The sequence below is a fragment of the Leptidea sinapis genome, chromosome 43, assembly GCF_905404315.1.
Source record: "Leptidea sinapis chromosome 43, ilLepSina1.1, whole genome shotgun sequence".
Lineage (NCBI taxonomy): Eukaryota > Metazoa > Arthropoda > Insecta > Lepidoptera > Pieridae > Leptidea > Leptidea sinapis.
The window spans coordinates 837780-860652 of NC_066307.1; the positions used below are offsets into that span (position 1 = coordinate 837780).

Genomic DNA, 22873 nt, shown 5'->3' on the forward strand with positions numbered 1-22873 from the left:
TTATATGTAGTTATGTAAATTATATATGCAAGTGTGTCATACGTCATAAACCAGCTATTGTAAAACTCGGTATATATATATGTGGGTTTATGTGTTTATGAAGTTCCCAGTTCCCACTGTCCGTAGATATAATGAATAACTCATTAAGCTCATTTATTACTCAGAAATTAATTTCGCCGGGTCCGTAGATCCACCGTTAAGACTATAGTTACCCACTTACATCAATTTTAATTTCCTTTGTGTTTATCCGTTTGTAGTTTATCTGGAATATAAAGAAGAATATTGAACATATGCCCATTAAATTATTATAAAATATAATAGAGTAGAAATACATATAGAGAAAGGGAGAGTCCTCTCTTGATGTCGCGGGATGTACCTTGTTCAATTTAACCCACAGAAGACTCAAAACTGTGCGTTAGCCACAGGACATAACAATTTGACCTATCACCGCTTTTCGAAAACACTCCCCTAAATGCCTCGCTATAGTATCGATATAGTGGGTCTCAAAATCTCGACAGATTGACAACTCCGCGGTAATCTGGAAGGCAAAGCCAAATTGGCTTCGAAGTAACTAAGGGTCATTAATAGAGCACGGCAATACTTCGAGCCGGTTCATATTCTAGCGCTCTACAAAATGTAGGTCCAGCAACATATGGAGTATTGCTGTCATCTCTGGTCTGGCGCACCCCGGGATGTCATCTCCACCATCTGGATGTCTAGTGTTCTTCTACAGTGCGGTTTGCAAGGACGATACGACATGTGTATCTACAAAAGAAGCGATTGCACTTTTATAAAAGACCAGCAAATCTCCTGTGATTTCTCTGGTGTTTCTGGAGAATGTGACCCATACGCTCGTTACCTCACCAAGAGTTTGTCAGCATTTAATTCGGTCTTATCGTGCTCTTTTTCTCTGGATTAAGGTCTCTATAAAATGTCGTCGCCATAAAATTTAATCTATTTCTGTGCGTACTTTTATTAAAATGCGCAAAAGCTATCGGTTGGAGGTCTTGGAGTCCTTTCGTGAAATCGTGGCTGGAAATATTTCAAGCCAAAACCAAACAGTAACGTAGTTAATGGCTGAGTGTGATCACCTCGTTTCCACCACCGCGTCGATCCGATTCATTAAAAAACTATCCATTTTACTCAATTTATTACTTACCTAATTTTTTTTTTATGATTGTGAGATTAAAGTGGCAGTGGGCAGGGCACATAGTTCGACGGACAGATGGCTGTTGGGGCAGTAAAGTCCTCGAATGGCGACCGCGTACCAGAAGACGCAGTGTTGGTAGCTCCCCAAAAGATGGACCGACGATGTGGTCAAGATCGCCGGATCACGTTGTATGAGGGCTGCGCAGGACTGATTACTTAGCTATAGGAACTTTTTCGTTAAATTGCTTGTAAACGATAGTTCTAAGGTCCTATTCTATAATTGAATAAATTTCTACCCACCAGTGAAAATTAAACAGTATAAACTATTTATTTAAATAATTGAATAAATTATAAAGCTAAATATAAACCTGTTGTACGCGAAAGTATCGCGAATAGATTATAAATAAAATATGTAGTTTTATGTTACACAAACACAGCTCGAACTGCGAATTATCAATTTGAAAGATTTTTAAGACAAATGAGAAAGAAATTGATAGTTCTCACATTTTTAATTATAAAAAATTTCATAAACATTAAAGTTAAATAAACGTTAAAGCGACCATGAAGTCCATTTTTGTTCTTTTTAGTTTGGCTTGTTTCAAAAGCATTTTTTAACTATAATTTATCGACTCCATTTTTATTATCAAAATAGAATCATTAACCAAAGTATTTATTTATTCATTACATTGTCAAATGAAGAAATGCTGTCAGTATTCTTGGTACTCTTCCACGTAGTGATACTTTTTACTTCATGTTAGTATATCTAAGTATAAGTATTATAAATATAGTAATGAACATTGTTTAACTTGTAAATATAAAAATACTTGATTTCTGCTGACATCGTTCGTTTGTCGATATTTTTTTATTACCCTTTTGATCTTTGTTACGATGTGAGGCCAGACATTTTTAAATGATAAAAACGGACATCTTGAAGATGGTTAGATTTCAGAGTCATAAAATAAATTTCTGTGATATGTGCCATCTTTCTGAAGATTTCAAATCAAAATCACTTTATTCACGTAGGTCACGGAAATGACACTTATGAATGTCAAAAAAAATATTTTTCTTATTGAATCTACCGCTACTTCGTAAAGTGTTGAGCTAATGAGAAGAAGTAGCAAGAAACTCATTGCCACTCTTTTATGTCAAGATTTACATTTCCATCGATTTACAAATCATTTCAAATACAATATAATATGTAAAATGATGCAATAAACACACTCAAATGTCAAATAGTCAATACGTCAGTCTTACACGAGTAAGTCAAAAAAGTAAATGTAAATTAATACAAAAGTTATTGAGTACAGTAGCTGCATCATCGACACACACCATAAATAAATAAAGGTATTCTGTGATCTACAAACTAGATTTTTAACTAGCGACCCGTTTCGACTTTGATTATTTGAAAGAAGAAATAAAACTTCTGTAATGTGTTTGTGTTGCGAGGGTTCGGAGTGGTCTCCAGCGTCAAGTTCAGTATGGATAACAGCATGAGTGATGAAGGAGTTATTCTTTGGAGGTACTACACTATTTATGCTTTCATAGTATATTTTAGTACTTTTCGGAAATAAGAAGCCGATATAAATAGTATAATTGTTTGATCTAAACTACTATAAGTAGGTTTTTTTTATGATAATAAGGGACGAGCCGAGCAAGACGTTCAGCTGATGGTAATTGATACGCCCTGCTCATAACAATGCAGTGCCGCTCAGGATTCTTGAAAAACCCAATAATTCTGAGCGGCACTAGAATTGCACTAGTCACCTTGAGACATGTTAAGTCTCATTTGCCCAGTAATTTCACTAGCTACGGCGCCCTCCAGACCGAAACACAGTAATATTTACACATTACACGGCAGAAATAGGCACCGTTGTGGTACCCATAATCTAGCCGGCATCCTGTGCAAAGGAGCCTCCAGCTGGTGGTGAAAAGGAGCCTCCCCACTGGTATTTGTTAGCAACTATCCGATGCATGTTTTTTGCTTTACACTCTCTACTATGTTATGCTATTTGAATAAAATAATTATCTATTAATTTAATCAAAACAAATCTTATAACAATATTTACAATACTACGACTACATAAAATTAAAACTATCATTACGTGGAAGCGTACCAAGAATACTGGCAGCATTACCGCGTTGGATAGCAAGGCTGATCCGTTGAATATATTTATCTATTGAATAATGTTATACTCATTTGAATCTTTTTATCATTTATACGTCTAGATAGACTATGACAGCTGTGAAACAGTCGAAAAAAATAGACTTTAGAACTAACCTCTATTTTGAGCAATTCACGCACACTAACACAGTGTCATACAAATCGCGAGTGTAAGACGTAGCTTGTCACGCACACTAAACTAATATTCTTGGCTTGTTTTTATCGGTTGTCTAACAGCGAGAAACTCTATCTAGATGTATAAATTATATAAGATTTGAATTCTATTTTTAAATAGCATTTATTCTTCGTTTTAAATTTAGTGCAAGTTCCTGACTTATAAGGTTTACAGCAAATTAAGTTTATTTGAAGTTGAATTATAAATAATATATTTACGTTAATATATTCTTTATTATACAGAGGTTTCTGGAGATGATCACGTTAACGTTATGGTTACGTAATCATAATGTAGCACTTAACAATTGGCAACGCGCGCTCCGCAAGTCCATGCTGCCATTTCTCAACGCATTATTTTACTGTTATGTGATTTACTTTTTATGTGCTCACTAGTTATGTTGTATTTAACTGAATTTCATTTTATTTTGCCTAAGATCTTATAGTTATTTTCCAGTGTTGCCCAAGGCGTGATAAAACATTTACTTTGGATTTTGGTAGAAAAAAGGACTTAGAAATCTCATAAGTAAAATTAACTACTGTGTGTACGATTCAATTGAAGTTGGACAGAAAATCATTCCTACTGGGGATAAAGTAAAAAAAACGTAATTCAATTCAATATTTTGTAGTTTGGGATACTACACTACTGGTAACTATTTTGTTATTTATTACGAGCAGTAATACGTAATAAAACAACTAAACAATTTAGTAATCACTAATCTTCATTTTTGAATTTACTACAATGCGAAGAATGCACATTTGTAATTATTCTGCGAAATTTTATTATTATTGTATAAGTGTATTTGATTGAAATACAAACCTAAACACAAAAAGGTATCCAAAAGCATTCGTCAAATCCAAATTTATACATTTTTATAATCATTTAATAAATATATAATTATTTAATAAGAGAAGAGTTTCTTCCGACAATTTTTTTCCAAAACGATCTTCTTTTTTTTTAAATAAAATTTTAATACAATCAAATTTATAATTTAAAAAGCCTAACTCTGGTCACTCCATTCCCATACTGTGGTATCAGAAAGTCATTTATGTTATGGTAATCCTAACCATCAAAATGTTTTTTAACATTTCTTTTAAATTTCGCATAACATTTGAATATTTTCTGGGATCTTGTTGTAAAAACAAATCATCGCCCCACAAAAGACTTACCTAACCCGACTTAATATATAATAAGTTAAATAAGTTTATGTTTGTTCCTTTTATGGTTAACATTATGGTTATGACAGTTTCTAGGAAATTCATTAACGTGCCTATGTACATACATAACATTGTCAAGAATATATTGAGAAGCAACAGTTAAAATGTTTGTTTCTTTAAATTTTTCCCTCAATGATTCACGTCCGTTGTTCCGTACGTAAGATACAGGACAGTTTTGTACATAGGATGCTCTAATATTATATAAGAGAGAGCGCTAAACCTGTACATAGCATTTGTAACATACCAGTAAATCACCATCTAAGTTTTCGTTTTTATTACTTGATACTTTAACGGCAACAGTAATACTTACTCCGTCAAAATTGCTGCCGAACTACTATTGGGTACAGGCCGAAGACAGACAGAAGGACTGAAATTGGAGCCAAAGTAATCCAAAAAAATGGTTCCAGTTAGTTGCCCTTCGGTACCCGAACTAACCATAAATGTAGAAACACACAGACACAAGCTAGCGAGATACTTAAATATATATATACCACAGTATAATGTACCTATGCAATATATTGTAACAATTTTTTTACTCCCAAAACTATTATTTTCAGTTAAGAGTACAGAGGTGTTTAGCGAAAATTATAGTTATTACCCACAATTATATACAAATTGCTCGTCAAACAATTAACTTCTTAGAGTGCTTTAAATGATACTCAATGTACAAGCGACTTTAAGTAACATATTACAAAAGTATGAAGTAATCATAATACTGTAAGCGATATAGTTAATTGCAGTGGCGCGTGTCTCGTAGTTATAAAACATTTTCAACAGATGATGTTAACGTTGATGCGTCCATAACCACGACCGCTATAAACCGAACTCAGTAAATGAACTGGTTTAACCGGGATTTAATCCGTTACGTCTAATTTAGAGAATGCAGGCTAAACTCCGACGCGGCATCGTAAAAAAGTTTACTCTCATAATTTTTTCCCAGACGCACCTTGAGAATAGCACACTCAAATAATGATTGTAGAATTTTTTGTTGATAGTTGATACTGGTCGCTGAATTCTAGAGTCAAGTTGCACTGCTCTTAATAGTAATTTTCTTTATTAAAACACTAGAAATAAGGAATTGCTTGTAACTAATTCTAGTAGGCTTCGTAAGATACATAATAGCTTTAAGGGTAAATGTAAACACTTTTATAATAAAGTCCCAGCCACTGTTCAGGCATTATCTTCATAAGATACATAATACCTTAAAGTGTTATAAATAGTTCAGGCATTATCTATAAATAAATTTAAATGTTTAATTAAAAAATGGCTCTGTCGTCAATCCTACTACTCCACAGCTGAATATCTAATCTTCATTAGCCATCGTGCCCTTCGCGCATATTTGAGGGAAGAAGACGTACCGGCACACGACGTAGAACTTATAGAAGAATACACAATTATTTTTTTACTTTTATTGCATAATATGTTATGTTATATTTTTGGGATAGTTTATTTACGTAATTGTTTTTGTTAAATTATCTATCTTGCTGTATCTAATAGCTTATACACATGGGCGGATTTGGTCCGGTCGAACCATCGCGGACCATCAGGATGCGATCCGGTAGCGGACTATATTCGATGGTTTGTCGCAATGTCCATTGCACAAAATTATTATTATTATTATTGTCCGGATCCTACCGAGTACGACGGCTGACCAATTGGCGCGGGGCACCCACCGGATCGACTGATGGTCCGGTCGCACCAAATCCGATAATGTGTTTAGGCTATAGAGTTGTTCTTCATTCTCGCAAGATTTGTTTGTCTGTACACTATTATGTTGTAACTGCCTTATTCATAATAAAACGCTTTTCGAAGGTATAAAGCTATATTAGTTAAAACTTCGTTTAAGCCTATCGAACGTTCGATAAAATTCCTTATTCATATTCGTTAGATAAATCTCCCATATCTAATACGTCTCTATAGTACGCAATGTTGCCATTTCGTACAAAAAAACATGATTTAATGAGGAACTGTCAATGGAAACAGGCATCTTTTCAATGTCAATGCTTTGTCAGTTGTCAAAATAATTTCAAACTTCAAAAATCAAAGTTTTGAAGTCTGTCGGTTGTCAATCTATGACAGACAACCAACAACTTTGAGCGAGAAGATATTTATGACATTATTTAACGAACAGCTGATCGATGTCGGCCATGTTTTTTTGCGTTCGAGTGCTTAAAATAGGTTTATAGAAGGGTCTTAGCTACTATATAAGTCACGTCAGCTATATCGAAGAGATAATGAGCGTTTTAGCTCTAATATGCGATTATGAAAACCTTTTTTAACAAGCGTATATTAGCGATGTTTTAAATCTCCACTAAGTCATTATGTATAAGACAGTGAGTCTATAGTTTAAAGTACATAATATAAAACGTATAAAATACTCTTGCTTATAAATCAACCGATATCTATGGATTGTATGCAGTAGCGGTAAAAAATCTCCAAACAATACACGAAGCATGCAAGGTTACCGCTGCCACTGTGGGATGTCGCCTTCACGGTAGTTTCATGTTTCCATTTGCACATCCACCGTATGACTAATAAACTACCTAGTAATAAACCACATACCTATTACCTAGCTTAAAAAGCGTGAATTATTACCACATCTAATAACATTGTTATCAATACACGCGTCTACGATATTGTTTTCTTGAGATCATTAAAGAAAAACAATATTTGTGATACTTCAGTTTTCAAATGCGTGCTTGCAAAGTCGTAGAATGCTTGAATATTGAAAAAAATATACCTACATCGTAGATTATTTTTTAACGTAACATCTCAAACTTAACACGTTTCTTTTTTGCGTAATATAATTCAAAATATATATAATATGTTTTATTTATCTAGGAGTATTATTAAAAAAAACAGACACACACCTTTCATAGACTAGATCATCGAGAGATCATGGCGAAAAGAGTGTCAAGGCTGTGATTTTGCTAAAAAATTCGAAATTGTGGAAGACCTTAAAAACCGTGAGACTTTCATTGAGCATAAAACTTTGTTTATCTGATCGGTCAGGCCTGCCCTGTCCGCAGGTACGACGCTATCTGCTATTGTATGACATATATAGCTGTATGCTATGTATAGCCTGTATATGTAGACTGATAAATATAATTATCTTTTTTCGTTCGCAGAGTTTTAAATCTTTTAGAATAAACTTTAATTGACTGTCGTCTAAATGTTAGAGCTTCCAAATAGATAAAGCTCTCGTTGAAATCAAAATAAAACATTATCAGAAACTCACTTTGTATGAATTCTCTCTTTACATAGGTCATCATTTAGACGAGTTTCGATAGAACAATAGAATGTTACAGAAAGTGGTATTGTACGTACAATAAAAAGCAAATCATTCACAAACCACAATAGTCTATACAAGCATATTGATTTGCTATGTGTACCTCCATTAATAGTCAGTTTTATGTGCGACAATAATATAACTTTGGTTATTCATTGATTTCTATTTGGATCTTGATTATCCAAATGTTATAAGTTATCTTAAGTGTTAATTCCGCTAAGTTTGTCTTCGACACCACCAACGACCACTTCGACACGTGTTTCGCAGTTCACAATTTAAAATGGCGTATGGTTTAAGAATCTTCTTTTTTTTTCACACAAGAAATAACAAGTCACATACTGAGAAAACCTAAATTATCTTAAAAGTTAAAAGGAAATAATTTACGTACAAACCAAACGAATAGGAAAAGTAACAAATGTGCAGTTTGGATAATAAAGCGGAAGAAGAGGAGACCTCCTAGTCATAACCAATGTGGCACAGCACCGATAGGACAGAACCAGCTCCTGCGTCCCGTAATCACAGCGACGTACATCTACGTCTCTCGCTTTCACCACACCACCAAGGCCTCCGACATTGTTCAGTACTTTGTGTAGATGACAAGGTTCCGGTTGGGGGTCGAAAAGTTGGTGACGCGTCACGCAGTAGACTTCAACTCTTTTGATGTTCGCGTCCCAACAGAACATATATCAACCTTCCTGGACGGGCAGCTGTGGCCGAAGGGGGTCGTGTTCCGCAAGTATCGCGTATGTCGCCGACCGCCGGAAGCTACCGAACCCGCACCTCACATCGCCGCGAAAATGTGACGTAGATTTAAGTTATATATCATATGTATGTTAGACTATAAGGTATTTATTTTATGGGCCTTGTAGCCTGAAATAAAGGAATTATTATTATTATAATTATGGATTTTCGGAAAATAAGGCTTAATTGAATGTTTTTTCTGAAAACCTTGAGATAAAAAGCTTTTATTATATTAAAGGATTAATTATTATAACTTTTTTTTTTAATTTTTAGAACCAAGGGTTTTGATTATTTCTTTTTTCAACCCATTCCCTTCCTTCCCATAATACAATTATTTTTATATACATATTGTCACTTGTAATTTAATATTATAATTAACTTTAGAAATGTGCTAAGCGCCAGTTGTGCATGCGCATATAACCATTCCAACCCCAAAATTATCTTTTAAACCTATGGACCTAAGTATTTATACTTTAACTTCTACAAAAGTTTCTCCGTGAGACTGCTTCATCTATGTTGAACAAATATGCTGGCTAAAATGAAATAAAAATCCATATCTAAAATGTTCTTCATTTGTTTTTTTTAATCGGCTTTTTTATATTCAGAAGGTTAACGATATTTACTGGCCAGATACAATTTAAATACAAAGTCTAGTCTTAAATATAAAGTTTGGTTGAGCCATTTCTGAGATTAGTGTGACCAACAAACATACCTTCTTTGCCGTGATTTTAATGTAGGTTCATAACTCTCCTTCTATTGAATTTTTTCACACTTAACCAGTTTTATAAGCCATCGTTGAGGTCACTAACATAATATTAATCCGAATCATAATATGTTGCGTTCCTTTAGTATGAGATCATTTTGTGTGGGTGATACACAACAATGCTAAGGCCGGAAATGTTAAACATAATTTGAAAATGCAAATTTGGTTTCATCAATTCTCTGAATACTTTCTTGTCAGTTACAGATGAGACGTGGCTGAGGGTCAATTCTCAATAGACGGTAATAGTGCGACAAATTTACCCTTTATTTATTGTAGGTATATTAATTATCATCATGATCATTTCAAAAATCGAAAAACGTCTACTGCTGGACAAGACCTACCCCAAAGATTAACACAACGATTGTTCGCTGCCCTCATACAACCTATTCCGGTGACTAGATCTTGTGGGGGACCAAGACTGCGTCTTCCAGCAGGCAGTGGTGTTTACTCGATGACTTTCCATTCAGTATCGCAATCATCTGCAAAAAATTATATTATTAATTATTGCAAATTTCTTCTATTGTAGTGTTGAATGGTTGAATATTATTTACGTGGTCTTACGTTACGGCTAGGTTCCACATCATCACCTTCTTCTGTCTTGAAGGAGCTTTGCAAGTATTATTGTGTTTCGGTTTGAAGAGCGTTTCTAATGAAATTACCCGTACTCGGTTCATCATCATCATTTTAGCGCGAAGACGTCTACTGCTGCACAGAGATCTACCCCAAAGATTTACACAACGATCAGTTCTTGCCATCATCCTACCTATTCTAGTGATCTTGACTAAACCTTCGGCCCATATTGTGGGGGGCCTACCAACACGGCGTCTTCCAGTACATGGTCGCCCTTCGAGCTTTGTGTCCTGCCCACTGTCTCTTCAGTTTCTCAATCATCCGCAAGATCATCATATTAATTATTGTAATTTTCTTCTATTATGCAGTTGAATGTTATTTACGTTACGACAACAGCGACTTTTTCTGCCTTGAAGGATTCCATTGCAATATTGTGTTTCGGTTTCAAGGGGGATTCTATTGAAATTTGGTCGTAGTTATACCTTCTGTAATACATACCTCAATATAAGTGACCTACAATCAAATGAATCCCTCATACGTAATATATCCTGTATACGTAGAAAAAAATAAAAATTTCTGTGGTATGGAGACTACCGATAGAAGTAAAATCATAAAATTTTTGGTGTTAAATTTTGAAATGTCATAATGTTTAAAAGCAATTAAATTAGTAGTTTCAATTTATTTTTAAAACTTATTTTCAGTTATATATTAATTCACAATGCACATCGAACTTTTCACTAAATGCATTCAAATTCACTACTATATACAGCACTAATGTTGCACAATACGTCATCTGTATAGCAGATATCTAATATATAAAATTCTCATGTCGCGGGGTTTGTAGATAAACTCCTTCGAAACGGCTTGACCGATTCTCATGAAATTTTGAGTGCATATTGGGTAGGCCTGAGAATCGGACAACATCTATTTTTCATTCCCCTAAATGTTAAGGGTGGTCCACGCCAAATTTATTTTTTTATTTTTTTGACATTTTGAAATTTGTTTGATTTTGAGTCAGCATTAAAAAATACATACAACTTCAAGTTACTTTAGTATCGCTATTTTAATATCGGCAATACGTTTGCTGGGTCAGCTAGTATTACAATAAGCATTCGGTGACGCGAACTGAAGAGATTTCACCCATCCAATAGGTGTCTAACCATAGATTTTTTTTTATGGAATAGGAGGACAATCGAGCGTACGGGTCACCTGTTGTTAAGTGATCACCGCCGCCCACAATCTCTTGCAACACCAGAGGAATCACAGGAGCGTTGCCGGCCTTTAAGGAAGGTGTACGCGCTTGTTTTGTAGGTACCCATGTTTATTAACTATTATTTTTATTTATTTCATATTTATTTTATTAATTATTTATTTATAGCGTGCACCAGTCATGAGCATGTTGGTGACGCGAATCCATAAGATTTTACCCTACCAAGAAATTTTCACTCCAAAAAATCCGAGAGTTGTACCTACAGAAATAGCAGTATAGTTAGTTTACTTAAACGCATAAGTGACTTTATGCTACGTGCATTTCCGTTCCATGTCCACCTGTTGTTAAATATTTGGTCGTCCGGGGACGGAACTGTTTTCCACACGATTGGCTATTCATAATACCGGATAACGACTGTATTTGAATAAATTTTAAATGACAGAACAAATAATATCAGTTACTCAGTGATGTGCAGGCTGTGGAATTTGGAAAAGAAAGTTTTAATGGTTTTCGTTTTTGATGTTGAATTGAGCTTAGGAATAATGTAAGGTTTACTGAATAGGTTCTTGAGAGAATTTATTTAAGAACTGTATATTGATGTTGTTTCTTTTTAATCTTATACTAGATTTCATTCAATCTAAATTTTAGTAACCACTATCTATATTTCAAAAATATAGCCAAAGAAATTAAATTATTGAACTAAAACCATAGTTCCTAAACTTTTTTTATGGATGTACTTGAACAAAGGCTACGATAAAAGAAATCAGGCGAGAGGATGATATGAACTATCCGTGACTAGTAAACACCCATATTCATCATACATATCAATCAACTACTCTTAGATCATTTATAGGTCTATATAGACTGTGACATCTGTGAAAACGTCGATAAAATTGAGTTTAGAACAAACCTCTATTTTAAAAAAATCACATTAACACAAAGTATCATACAAATCGCGAATGTAAGACGTAGCTTGTCACGCACACCAAACTAATATTCCTGGCCTGCTTTTATCGGTTGTCAAACAGCAAAAGACTATATCTAGATGTATAAATTATCTAATCAACTATCATCCTCACCTTCTGTAGTCCTAACTCTCGGCAATGTTTCTGAAACTTTTAGCCACACATGACACAACGTTTAACGGACGCCATTTTGAAATGTCAGTTTGACAGCTTATGTATTGCGTTCCGATATCCAAACAAAACTCCTTTTGTTTATAAAATTAAACGTAGCAGTTAAAATGATCCTCATTCTATCCCATTCCATAAATATATAAATACCACGAGATTAAGTACATATTCAATTCTCACACGTTATAGTGTACCTTCGTTTCTTTTTTTTCACACGATTTGTAACCTTCACTCACAATGGGAAATAAAATGTTAATATTTATTAATGTTACTACCATTCAGGATGTAATTCGTTGTGTAATTAAAACGAGATACTCCTATTAAACTAAACTGAATGACAGTAGCCAATGACTTTGGCATTGCTACCTGAATATTAATCGTGGATTCTTAAAATGTACATGCAGTTGTATTGGTAAACGTTATGTGAGAATATCCTGTTGTTTTGCAAGAATTTGTAATATATAAAAGACAATAGAAGACTGAAGCACGTAACAGAGTATTTTGTAATTATCTATAAATATTACTTCAATTAGACAAGCAATCAAATATACATTAAAAGTTTTTAGCATGGTCGTGACATGGCGAAAGTAACAATATAAAATCTACGATATTTTGGATTAAGGTTAGCAAACCTTATAGAATTATCCTATAATATGAAAACATATTAATATTAAAAAAAAACACTAGAAAAATTCACCCCTTGTTTACAACATAAAATCTAATTGAAGTACGTCATGTAAATGCTTAGAGTTTCGGTGGAATAAAGGTTGGTGCAGTACCCTTTCATACGGAAGGCGTCCTGCCAAGTAAAAATATAGCGGTATTTTCCGCTTGTGAATACCTCATGTAAAATTATTAAGAGTTTCAAAAACTTACAACAATAGTAATCATATTTTCAACCTCATACAGATTTGTTATGTTTTTTAAGTGATAACCCTCACTTCTGGGATGAAGCCACATCCCGAGAGTTGAACAAAGCATACAAGATTTATCAACGAGAGGACACTCGAACGGTTGGCTCAGTTGGAAGAGTGCTTGCACGGAACGCGAGTGGTCGCGGGTTCGGTACCGCATCGTTCATTAATTTTGCTTTCAATTACTCCCAAACCAGATTTACCAATGGTTAAGAGACACAGAAATGATTGATTATTTAGAGGCACCAGTAATTCATAGAGTGCTCAGTACAGGGTCGACATATGAGTGTGGCAACACTGGGTGCGCCGCGGCCGCATGCAACCGCGCGCGCCTGCGCAACACTCGTCGGATCGGAACCGACTATTGTTTTATTTTTATCAGGATGATCCGCGATCAGATTAGTGTCGATGCGGTCCCAATTTGAGCCGGTTTCGCTTTTGTGTAGACCTTCGCGGTTAGCAATCACCATGTTCTATTATTGCGAACCACACGGCGACAAGGATCTTAATGATTCAAAATAATGGAGTTATAAGTAACTGGTGCTGGTTATCAAAAGAATAGAATAAAAAAATATAATGTTTTAACAAAAAGATAATAAGTGAGTAGTATTTAAAATTCAAGCACAGTAAAAACAGATACCGGTTAGTGTCATTTTAAAATGATGTTTAATCCGAACCTGAACTGTCAGTGTCAATATTTTTTCAAGATGGCGTCCTTGGATCTATCTAATTCACTTTGCTCTCAATCCTGCTTATGCTTAAAATCCTTGCGGCTTATACCTACCTGTATAGATAGATAGCTACAGATATAATAAATTCATTCCGTGTCTGAAGGTAAATGTTAAAAAAAAAAAAACAAAAATTGTACCTACTTATGAACAAAAGATAGTTTTTAAAAGTTTTGTCTGTTTGTTTATGCAATAAAAAATAAATAAACAGGTACTTGAGGTGATACGTAGCCTCGTTAAACATGTTGTCTTATAGGAGACTTGCAGACCACAGTGGTGATCGTAAAAAAGCAAGTAAATACTATGTATTTTAGTATAACTGAAACTCAATAGCCGCAGCGTTGCAAACGTACGTAGTAAAGTGATGTATGTATGTATGGCGTCAGTCGTCCTGCAAGGAATGAACACTTATAACATTTCTATTTCCTTACCTAGAATTCCATTGTGCACACTGAATCTCAGAAACTACTAAACAGATTTGAAATTGATTTCCTCGTAACATTTATGGCATTGCATATAAAATTGGCATAAAGTTATACTCGAGAATACATACTATATACATTTTGCTTACGATTTGTTTATTTGGACGTATTACGTTTCCCGCGTTTATTTCCAAGGCTGCCTGTCATTTGGAAAACTTCAGAATTATATATTGACAGTGAAAATGACAATATAATGACAGTGTTGTCAGCGATTTAGTCAATATTTTTGCATATTCTTGGCTTCTTCTAAGGTATAACTTTATGCGAAGTTTATTTGTAAGGCCGGTAGTTTGTCTGTCATTTGGAAAACTTCAGAATTATATATTGACAGTGAAAATGACAATATAATGACAGTGTTGTCAGCGATTTAGTCAATATTTTTGCATATTCTTGGCTTCTTCTAAGGTATAACTTTATGCGAAGTTTATTTGTTTAATTTCAATCGATTAACAACCAAAAATGTTAAGTTAATTGAAATATCACACAGAAAGCACGCGCGCAGAATTGCGGGCGCTCGTTAGTAATATAATTATAAAAAACCAACGGTACTAAATCTTATCAATGTGCACTACACAGCTACAGATCTTGCTTTACACATACCTCGTTTCGTAAGATATGATTTATGCGTGTGTATAATGCAATTCATATATGCATGACTTATTTAAAACGTTCGTAATTAAAACCTTCTTTCTATATATTAATTAGACGTAGAAGTAACAGATGTATGCTCTAGTATCCGTCGGTCAAACAGAATGAAACAATTTATTTTGTGGATGTCGTGGGAAGTAAATTTAGACCAACATACATTATTTAAACACCAGAAATTGTGTTAACAGTAAATATAAACGGTAATCTGCTACCGAGACGCGATGAGTTACGCCTGCTCCGTTTCACTGATAAACTGCATTAGTCGACAGATTCATTAAAGCTGTTCTGATTTATTTGGCTTAGCTTGAGAGTAGGTAAGGCGGTCACTTGAAACCAATCAATAGTCAAACCTAATATTACTACCGACGCTTATTAAGAACTAAACAGACTGATTTGTTAAGGTTATAGTGCTTATCCAATGTGTTCTCTTGTAAGTTGTGAGCTTAGATAATTTATACGTCTAGATAGAGTCTCTTGCTGTTAGACAACCGATGAAAACAGGCCAGCTATAATACTTTAGTGTGCGTGACAAGCTACGTCTTACACTCACGATTTGTATGACACTTTGTGTTAGTGTGCGTGCATTGCTCAAAATAGAGGTTAATTCTAAACTTATTTTTTTTCGACGTTCTAAGAGCTGTCATCGTCTAAACGTATAAATGATCTAATTTAAATTTCCTGCCAGAATACCACTACATCTATGTGATTTGTTTGAGCCAAGTTTCTGTAAAACCAATCTAGGACGTGATTCACCTGTGGTACGCATTTCTTGTCGCTATAATGACTATACTAAGAAAAGTCCAAATATCGACATTAATTTTTATAGCCTTAACAAATTTAAATCAAATCTCATAAAGTATGACCTATCTACAGCCTCAGAATGTAATACTTAGGTAGTCTTATATAATAAATTGGTTGGTATATTGCATTCACCGAACTGTTATTAATATAAATAGCCCGTAATTTACTAATTTTAATCAATATTTTTCTAGATTTCTCTTTACTAATAATTGTTGTAACACAAAGCATGCTGTGATTAGCTTTAATTGTAGGAAAAGTTAAATTTTATAATTTAATGCAATGTAATTATTAATACTGTAACTACTATTTCTTATGTTGGTGATCCATTAAATAAATAAATATGAGATTTGCAATAGGACCGAAATAACAGGAATCACGAAAATATTCCGTAAACGATATCAGAATTTGAATATTTTTCATAATAACTAATTTCGACACTTTAAAATTGATATAAATCATTCTACGTTTTCCAATTCAATAGCTATTAAAAAAACACGGCGTACCGTATCAAGGTTATGTCTGTTGTCTATGGTATTGTAAATTGTATGACTCAATAAAGTTAAATATAGTATTATATCAGCGATTACCGCTACATTAATATTTAAACTGTTTTATTTATTTAAATATTAACTGTTGAATAATACGATACAACAGAAGCGATATTGATATTATTACTCAACGTTTGTTTGTTGTGTAATAATCACTTGGAAATAATTTCGAATGTTGTAAAGTTGAATGTTAAACCCTACACTTAATAATAAACTTGAGAAATGATACAAATATTCTTACACACATTGCCAACACTTAACACATTTTGCGGGAAAACGAGTAACTGTTTTTATGTCAAAATGAAAAAACTACCTGTCAAATTACTTAGAATCATCATCGTCAGCCATAAGACTTGCACTGCTGTACAAAGGTCGCCCTCCCGTCTCTCATTTCTGATTCGTTCTCGCAGGGAAACTCCGAGCATAGCCCTCTCCATTGCCCTCTGAGCGACCATGAGTTTTCTCATCAGCGACCACGTCTGCGTACCGTAAGTCATCACTGGCAACACACACTGGTTAAAAACTTTCGTCTTCAGACACTGTGGTATTTGGGACGAGAAGATTATACGGAGCTTCCCGAACGTTGCCCATCCGAATTGGATTGGACGAGTGACCTCTTTCGCGAAAATGGATCTAACTGGATTGATTGTCCAAGGTAGACGTTATCGTCAACAATTTCGAGTGAAGTTATACTAGCAGTACCGTAACAGTAGCAGTTGCTACTAAACAGATTAATAGCAAATTAGTAGCAGTTGTTTCTGTTACGGTGCTGAAGCTGTATTGAGGCCATCGAACATATGGCATAGGTCTTCCATGATCTCAGCCATGATTACGATATCGTCAGCGAATCGAAAGTAAGTGATGTATTCATCGTTGAAATTAATGCCAAGCCCGTTCCAGTTCAGAAGCTTAAAGAAATCTTCCAATGCAGCGGTGAACGGCTCCGGCGATATGTGATCGCTTTGTCTGACTACGCGCTGCATTCGGATAAGTTTCGAGAACTGATCCTGGAGACAGACTATAAAGCCTTTTCGGAATCCAGCTTGTTCGGGAGGCTGGAAGTCGTCGAACGTGCGTAGGAGACGATTCGTGATAACCCTAGAAAAAAGCTTATAATATACATGGCTCAAAAGTGATATGCGTCTAAAGCTATTCAAAAACATTTTATCGCCCTTTTTTAAGAACAACACCATTATACTTATGTACCATGCTTGCGACGTTTTGCCCACGAGGATGACGAAAGGAAATAGCTTCTGGAGTATCTTAAGTACGGGAGAAACACCAGCTTTGACAAGCTCGGCTGTAATTTCATCATCAGTCGGCGCCTTGTTGATTCTAAGCCGTTTAGGGCCATCCTAATCTCATACAGGAATCACTGACAATAATAATATTTCACTTCTTGTGTACTACTTATACACTTTTGTTGCTCATTAAATCCTACAAAGGTACCAAACATGGTTCTCAAAATATAAAGGTTGACTAAGAAATTGAACATAACATAGGGTTGCCCAGTGTTGTACTCTATAATCTGTATACTTATGTATGGTAGGAACTATTTTACACTTAAGTAAGGTAGTATCTATTTTACACTTATGTAGGGTACACTCCAAATTTATTTATAAGTGTGCCTTAATGAGTCTGGCTCACACTTCGCCGATTTTGTTGCACATTAAATCCTACAAAGGTACCAAACATGGTTCTCAAAATGTAAATGTTGATTAGGAAATTGAACATAACGTAGGGTTGCCCACAGTATTCCACTCTATAATCTTTACACTTATGTAGGGTAGTATCTATTTTACACTTATGTAGGGTACACTCAAAATTTATTTATAAGTGTACCTTTGTTTCCGAGTCTGGCTCGCACTTCGCCGGTTTCTCTCTGGCAAATGGCAATGTAATTATTATCTGTATTATCAGCATTCCACACGAAAGTGGTTTAAAATCCGTACTGTTTCCGGATTACCAGAACATTTGTTATTCTCAATTTGTATTCGATATAAAGCCTCAACAGGTTGTGTTTTGCGAGTTGACTGCAACGTATGTATTTGCATATAATTGGCGTCACGTCACTCATAGCAGACGCTTTCTTCCGAATCAAGGTTGCTCTCACGTGTGTCGTATACCGATGTATCGTGTATCGTGTTGCCAGTTGAGAGTACAACCTTTCATTCACCGATTTGACTCGTCATTTATACATTCCTCTATGTAATTTTATTACTTACACTTGACTTACACCAAATTAATTCTCAACTTCCTTATACGTTTTTTGTGTGAACTTTGACGTTGAATTTTCGAGAGTAATTTTAAATCTTTATCGTGTTAATGGTTTGAAATTTAAATTAAAAAACATTACAAGCCGAAGGTTGTCGAGTAGGTTGTACCTACACATTGATATTGAGAACACAAGCTGTAAACCTCGCGAAGAGGGATAAATAATTACCCCCTTATTCATAATGGTCCGCTAACTTAAAACAGCCGCTAAGGAGTGTTTTTTCTCATTCTGACTTAGGTCAATAGAAGAAGACAGAGTGAGAATTAGCAATGCTTTAAGCAGACTTTTTAGGAGACTATTGTGAATAAGGGGGTAAGTACACAATTTTCGTTAGGTTAGGTTAAGAGTAAATTGAATACAATGTTTTGGTTCATTTAGAGAGTATTAGGAATTAAATTGTCCGTTGGAGTAAATTTTCCCTACTTACATTTAGAAGAATTTAGAACGATCCAATATAATGAGTGGCTTATAAATCTTTACAAAACTACTTGTATTTTGTATTAACTCTAAAGAAGATCCTATATATGAAGCCATAACCTGAGAGTTGAACAAGACAACCAGGATTTATCAACGATACGTCACTCGAACGATTGGCTCAGTGGAAGGGCACTTGCACAATGCAAGGATCGCGAGAGGTCGCGGGTTCGAGTCACGCATCGATCATAAATTTTGTTTATACATTTAATTTGTGTACTTGTATTTTATATTATGTACCTATGTACCTATGTATTACAGCAATCTACATTTTCCGATCATCGATCATTTCGGACATCGATTTAAGTCATAAATAAACACAATATGTGATCTAGAAATTACTCTAATTTGATAACAAGCTTTTGCCTTTGTGATCCCGCGGATATCCCAAGGCAAATAAACTTTGTCATAAATTACCTTACTGCGGCATGTACAATAAATAGTCACGGATAACTTGATAAGTATGAATATTATTGTGAAAACATATAATTACATATCACAAAGGCCGACAACGCATCTCCTGTCCCCTGGTGTTGCGATGTCCATCCCGTGAGCCTCTTGCCCGTTTTCCCTCTCTTATACAAAAAAAAAACATAAAACATTTCGTGAGCCCGTTTTCTTCCAAATTACCTCATACAGATCCTATATTATATTTATAGCTAACTAATAAGTTTAAGCGTGTGCTAGATTGTCCGCACTGTTCCAAATGAAGCTACTTTAACAAAAATATATCATTAAAATCCCACTGGTACTTCTAGAGTTGAGATATGAGTACAGATTTTATGATATGCGTGCATTATTCAGATTTTAACAGCGCATGTATTGTAATTACAGACGCAAGATCGGTAACTTTGGTACAGTTAGGCCTATTACGATGAGCGGTTTACGATGTGGATAGCAAGTCGGTATCGACCTAGATGTAATATTATGGAGTACAAAGTAGGTTGCCTCACCAACGGATTGTGACAATTTAATTCAAGCACTTAATGCTTGAAAAGCTTGCAACCATGGATTAGATACAGCTCACTAATGAAGCAAAAACCATGTATTTGTTGGTGTATAGACGGTTCGTTAACCCGAATTACTGATTTAATTTTTAATACGCATATTTTAAAGAAGATAACATTAACGTACCTTTTACGTATATACTAAGTCTGGCCATATATACTGTCACAATTAAAATTAAACAAAATATTTCGAATGTGTAATTTTTATATGATTGTTCATTGAGTTTTCTCATTTTGGCGCCAATAGATTGTACAATATTTTGCGATATATAAAGAGAACCGAATCGCTGTGATTGCATTACACAAAGTAGGTATGGAGCCAAATGTTGTTTTTAAAACTCCTCAAACGCTTAGTATAAGTACAATATGTGTGTACCGGGCTATTAAAATTATTAACCTCCTCTGTTTGTGACAGAAAAAGATCTGGCCGTCCACGTAGTGGTACGAAAAAGGTGGTAAGGGAAAGAATTCGAAGAATTACTGTCCGAAAGCAAAAGATTTTATCTTGGGAGATGAATATAGCACCTAGAACCATGGTGCGTATTTTAAAAGATGACATGCAGCCTATAAGAGACGTACTGGTAATGTCTTAACTGATAATTTAAAAAAGAATAAGGTAGTAAAATCGAAACAACTACTGAAGCGCTACGCAAAGGGCGGTCACAGAAAAATTGTGTTTACCGATGAGAATTTTTATACAATTGAGCAACATTTTAACAAACAAAATGACCGTATTTATGCTCAAAGCTCTAAGGAAGCTTCCCAATTAGTCGACAGAGTGCAACGTGGGGTATTAGCTATGAATGTGACTGAGCCATACTTTTGTGAAAAAGGTATCAAAACATCGGCACAGTGTATCAAGATACCATTCTTGAGAAGGTATTGAAGTCCCTTAACAATACCATGTTCAATAAACAAGAATGGTCCTACCAGCAAGATTCGAGTCGGCTCGCTCGGTCTACGAAGTCTTGGTTGGAAACGAACGTTTCGGACTTCATCAGAGCTGAAGACTAGCCGGCGTCTACTTGATCTTAAACCGCTGGATTATGATTTATGGTATGTTTTAGAGAGTACGGCTTGCTCTAAACGCCATGATAATTTGGAGTCCCTAAAACAATCCATACGATTGGCAGTGAAGAATTTTCCCATGCGTGCTTCTATTGATAAGTGGCCTCAACGTTTAAAGCACTGTATTGCAGCCAATGGAGACCACTTCGAATAAGCTTTTTATATTTTAAATTGTTTTATATTTATGTATTAAACTATAGATTTTTTTTTTACTTTATTTCAGTATTTATGGCAAGACTAGGTATTCATATAACTTATTAAATATATTCGCAGGTACAATGCTTATAATATTATTATAGAAAAAATAAATGTAATATTTATATAGTTCTTCATAAATATGTCGATGTATATAATTTGAATTCATCACGTAATTACGTTGAACCTTAGAGATTTATAATTTTAAAGGCATATGAGTAGATATGTGTTTCGTCTTATTAGGAACGTGTATTGAACAAGTGTACATACAGTAATAAACAATTTTAAGATTTAAACTGTTTTTAAATTTGATGTTTCTACTACAAACGATGTGACATAAGGGAGGTCATCTTCCTGATATGCAATTAATAGGGTTGAACAGGCTATCAAAACATCGTGAAGTATATAGATCCTGTAGGTGGAGATCCTCTATTGATAAATCCAATAAATATACCAAGATTTACGAACGATGTGGCATAAGGACGGTAAGCATAGCAGTAACCTTATACGCATGTTCTAAACGTCTATGGATTTTGTACCAATTATAAATTAGAATTATTTGAAGACTTTATAATAAAATTTTTGACGTATTCTTCCACATAAAGCTTCGTGTGAGATTATTTGTGTAAATGATACTTACTAACAAAAATTCCAAGATATTATGTTTAGTCTGGATTAGCTCATCAAGATAAAGCAAGGTGGTGGTGAAGAGACGTGCTGGGCGAAGAAGGAAACCTTGGCTACAGAATATCCGGAAGTGGATCGGGAGAAACTGTTGCGTCTCGTCAATCATAGGGAAGACTCCCAAAATTGAAATGTTGAAGTAAATCTGTTTACTCTTTCACGGCTAAAGTACCCACACGATTTGAATGTAATTTATTTTGAATTCGTTTTAAAACAGAGCTTTCTCATTTATTCTTTAGAATACAATATACTCAATCTTATTGCAGACAAAGTTACTAGCAAAGGTCTGTTAACACATAAACTGAATATTATATTATTTAAATACTAGATTGGCATGGCGTTCGTACGTGACTGTTAAGCCATGCGTTATCAACCCAGTACTAAACATAAGGACCACGTATTACTTAGCTGTAAACTGCTGAACTGTATCTAGGCTAAGTAATTTGAGGTATTTGTGTTCTGTGAAAGAGAATTGCGTTTCCTCTCGACTTTATTGTAATGTGTGACCGTAACATAACGGTTACTCTTTGTAACCTTTTCATATTTTGGATTGCGCGAGAAAATTATGTTCTAAAAAGTTTAAAGGTGTCTAACAAATTGGAACGTGTCCATACATCACTATCCCAGTACCTCTCTAGTCTCTC

At 34.7% G+C, this 22873-nt stretch overlaps 2 protein-coding genes across 5 annotated transcripts in view; one reads left to right on the forward strand and one right to left on the reverse strand.

Moving 5' to 3' along the window:
* Window positions 1-10175, reverse strand: part of LOC126977130 (ATP-binding cassette sub-family G member 5) — a 34621-nt gene extending 24446 nt beyond the window's left edge. Inside the window, exon 1 of the mRNA XM_050825834.1 lies at window positions 10080-10175. Within this exon, the coding sequence (XP_050681791.1) occupies window positions 10080-10175 (96 nt within the window). The remainder of the gene's footprint in view (window positions 1-10079) is intronic.
* LOC126977053 (ATP-binding cassette sub-family G member 8) overlaps window positions 1-22873 on the forward strand; it is a 95481-nt gene that overhangs the window by 6907 nt on the left and 65701 nt on the right. The gene's annotated exons all lie outside the window — the stretch shown is intronic.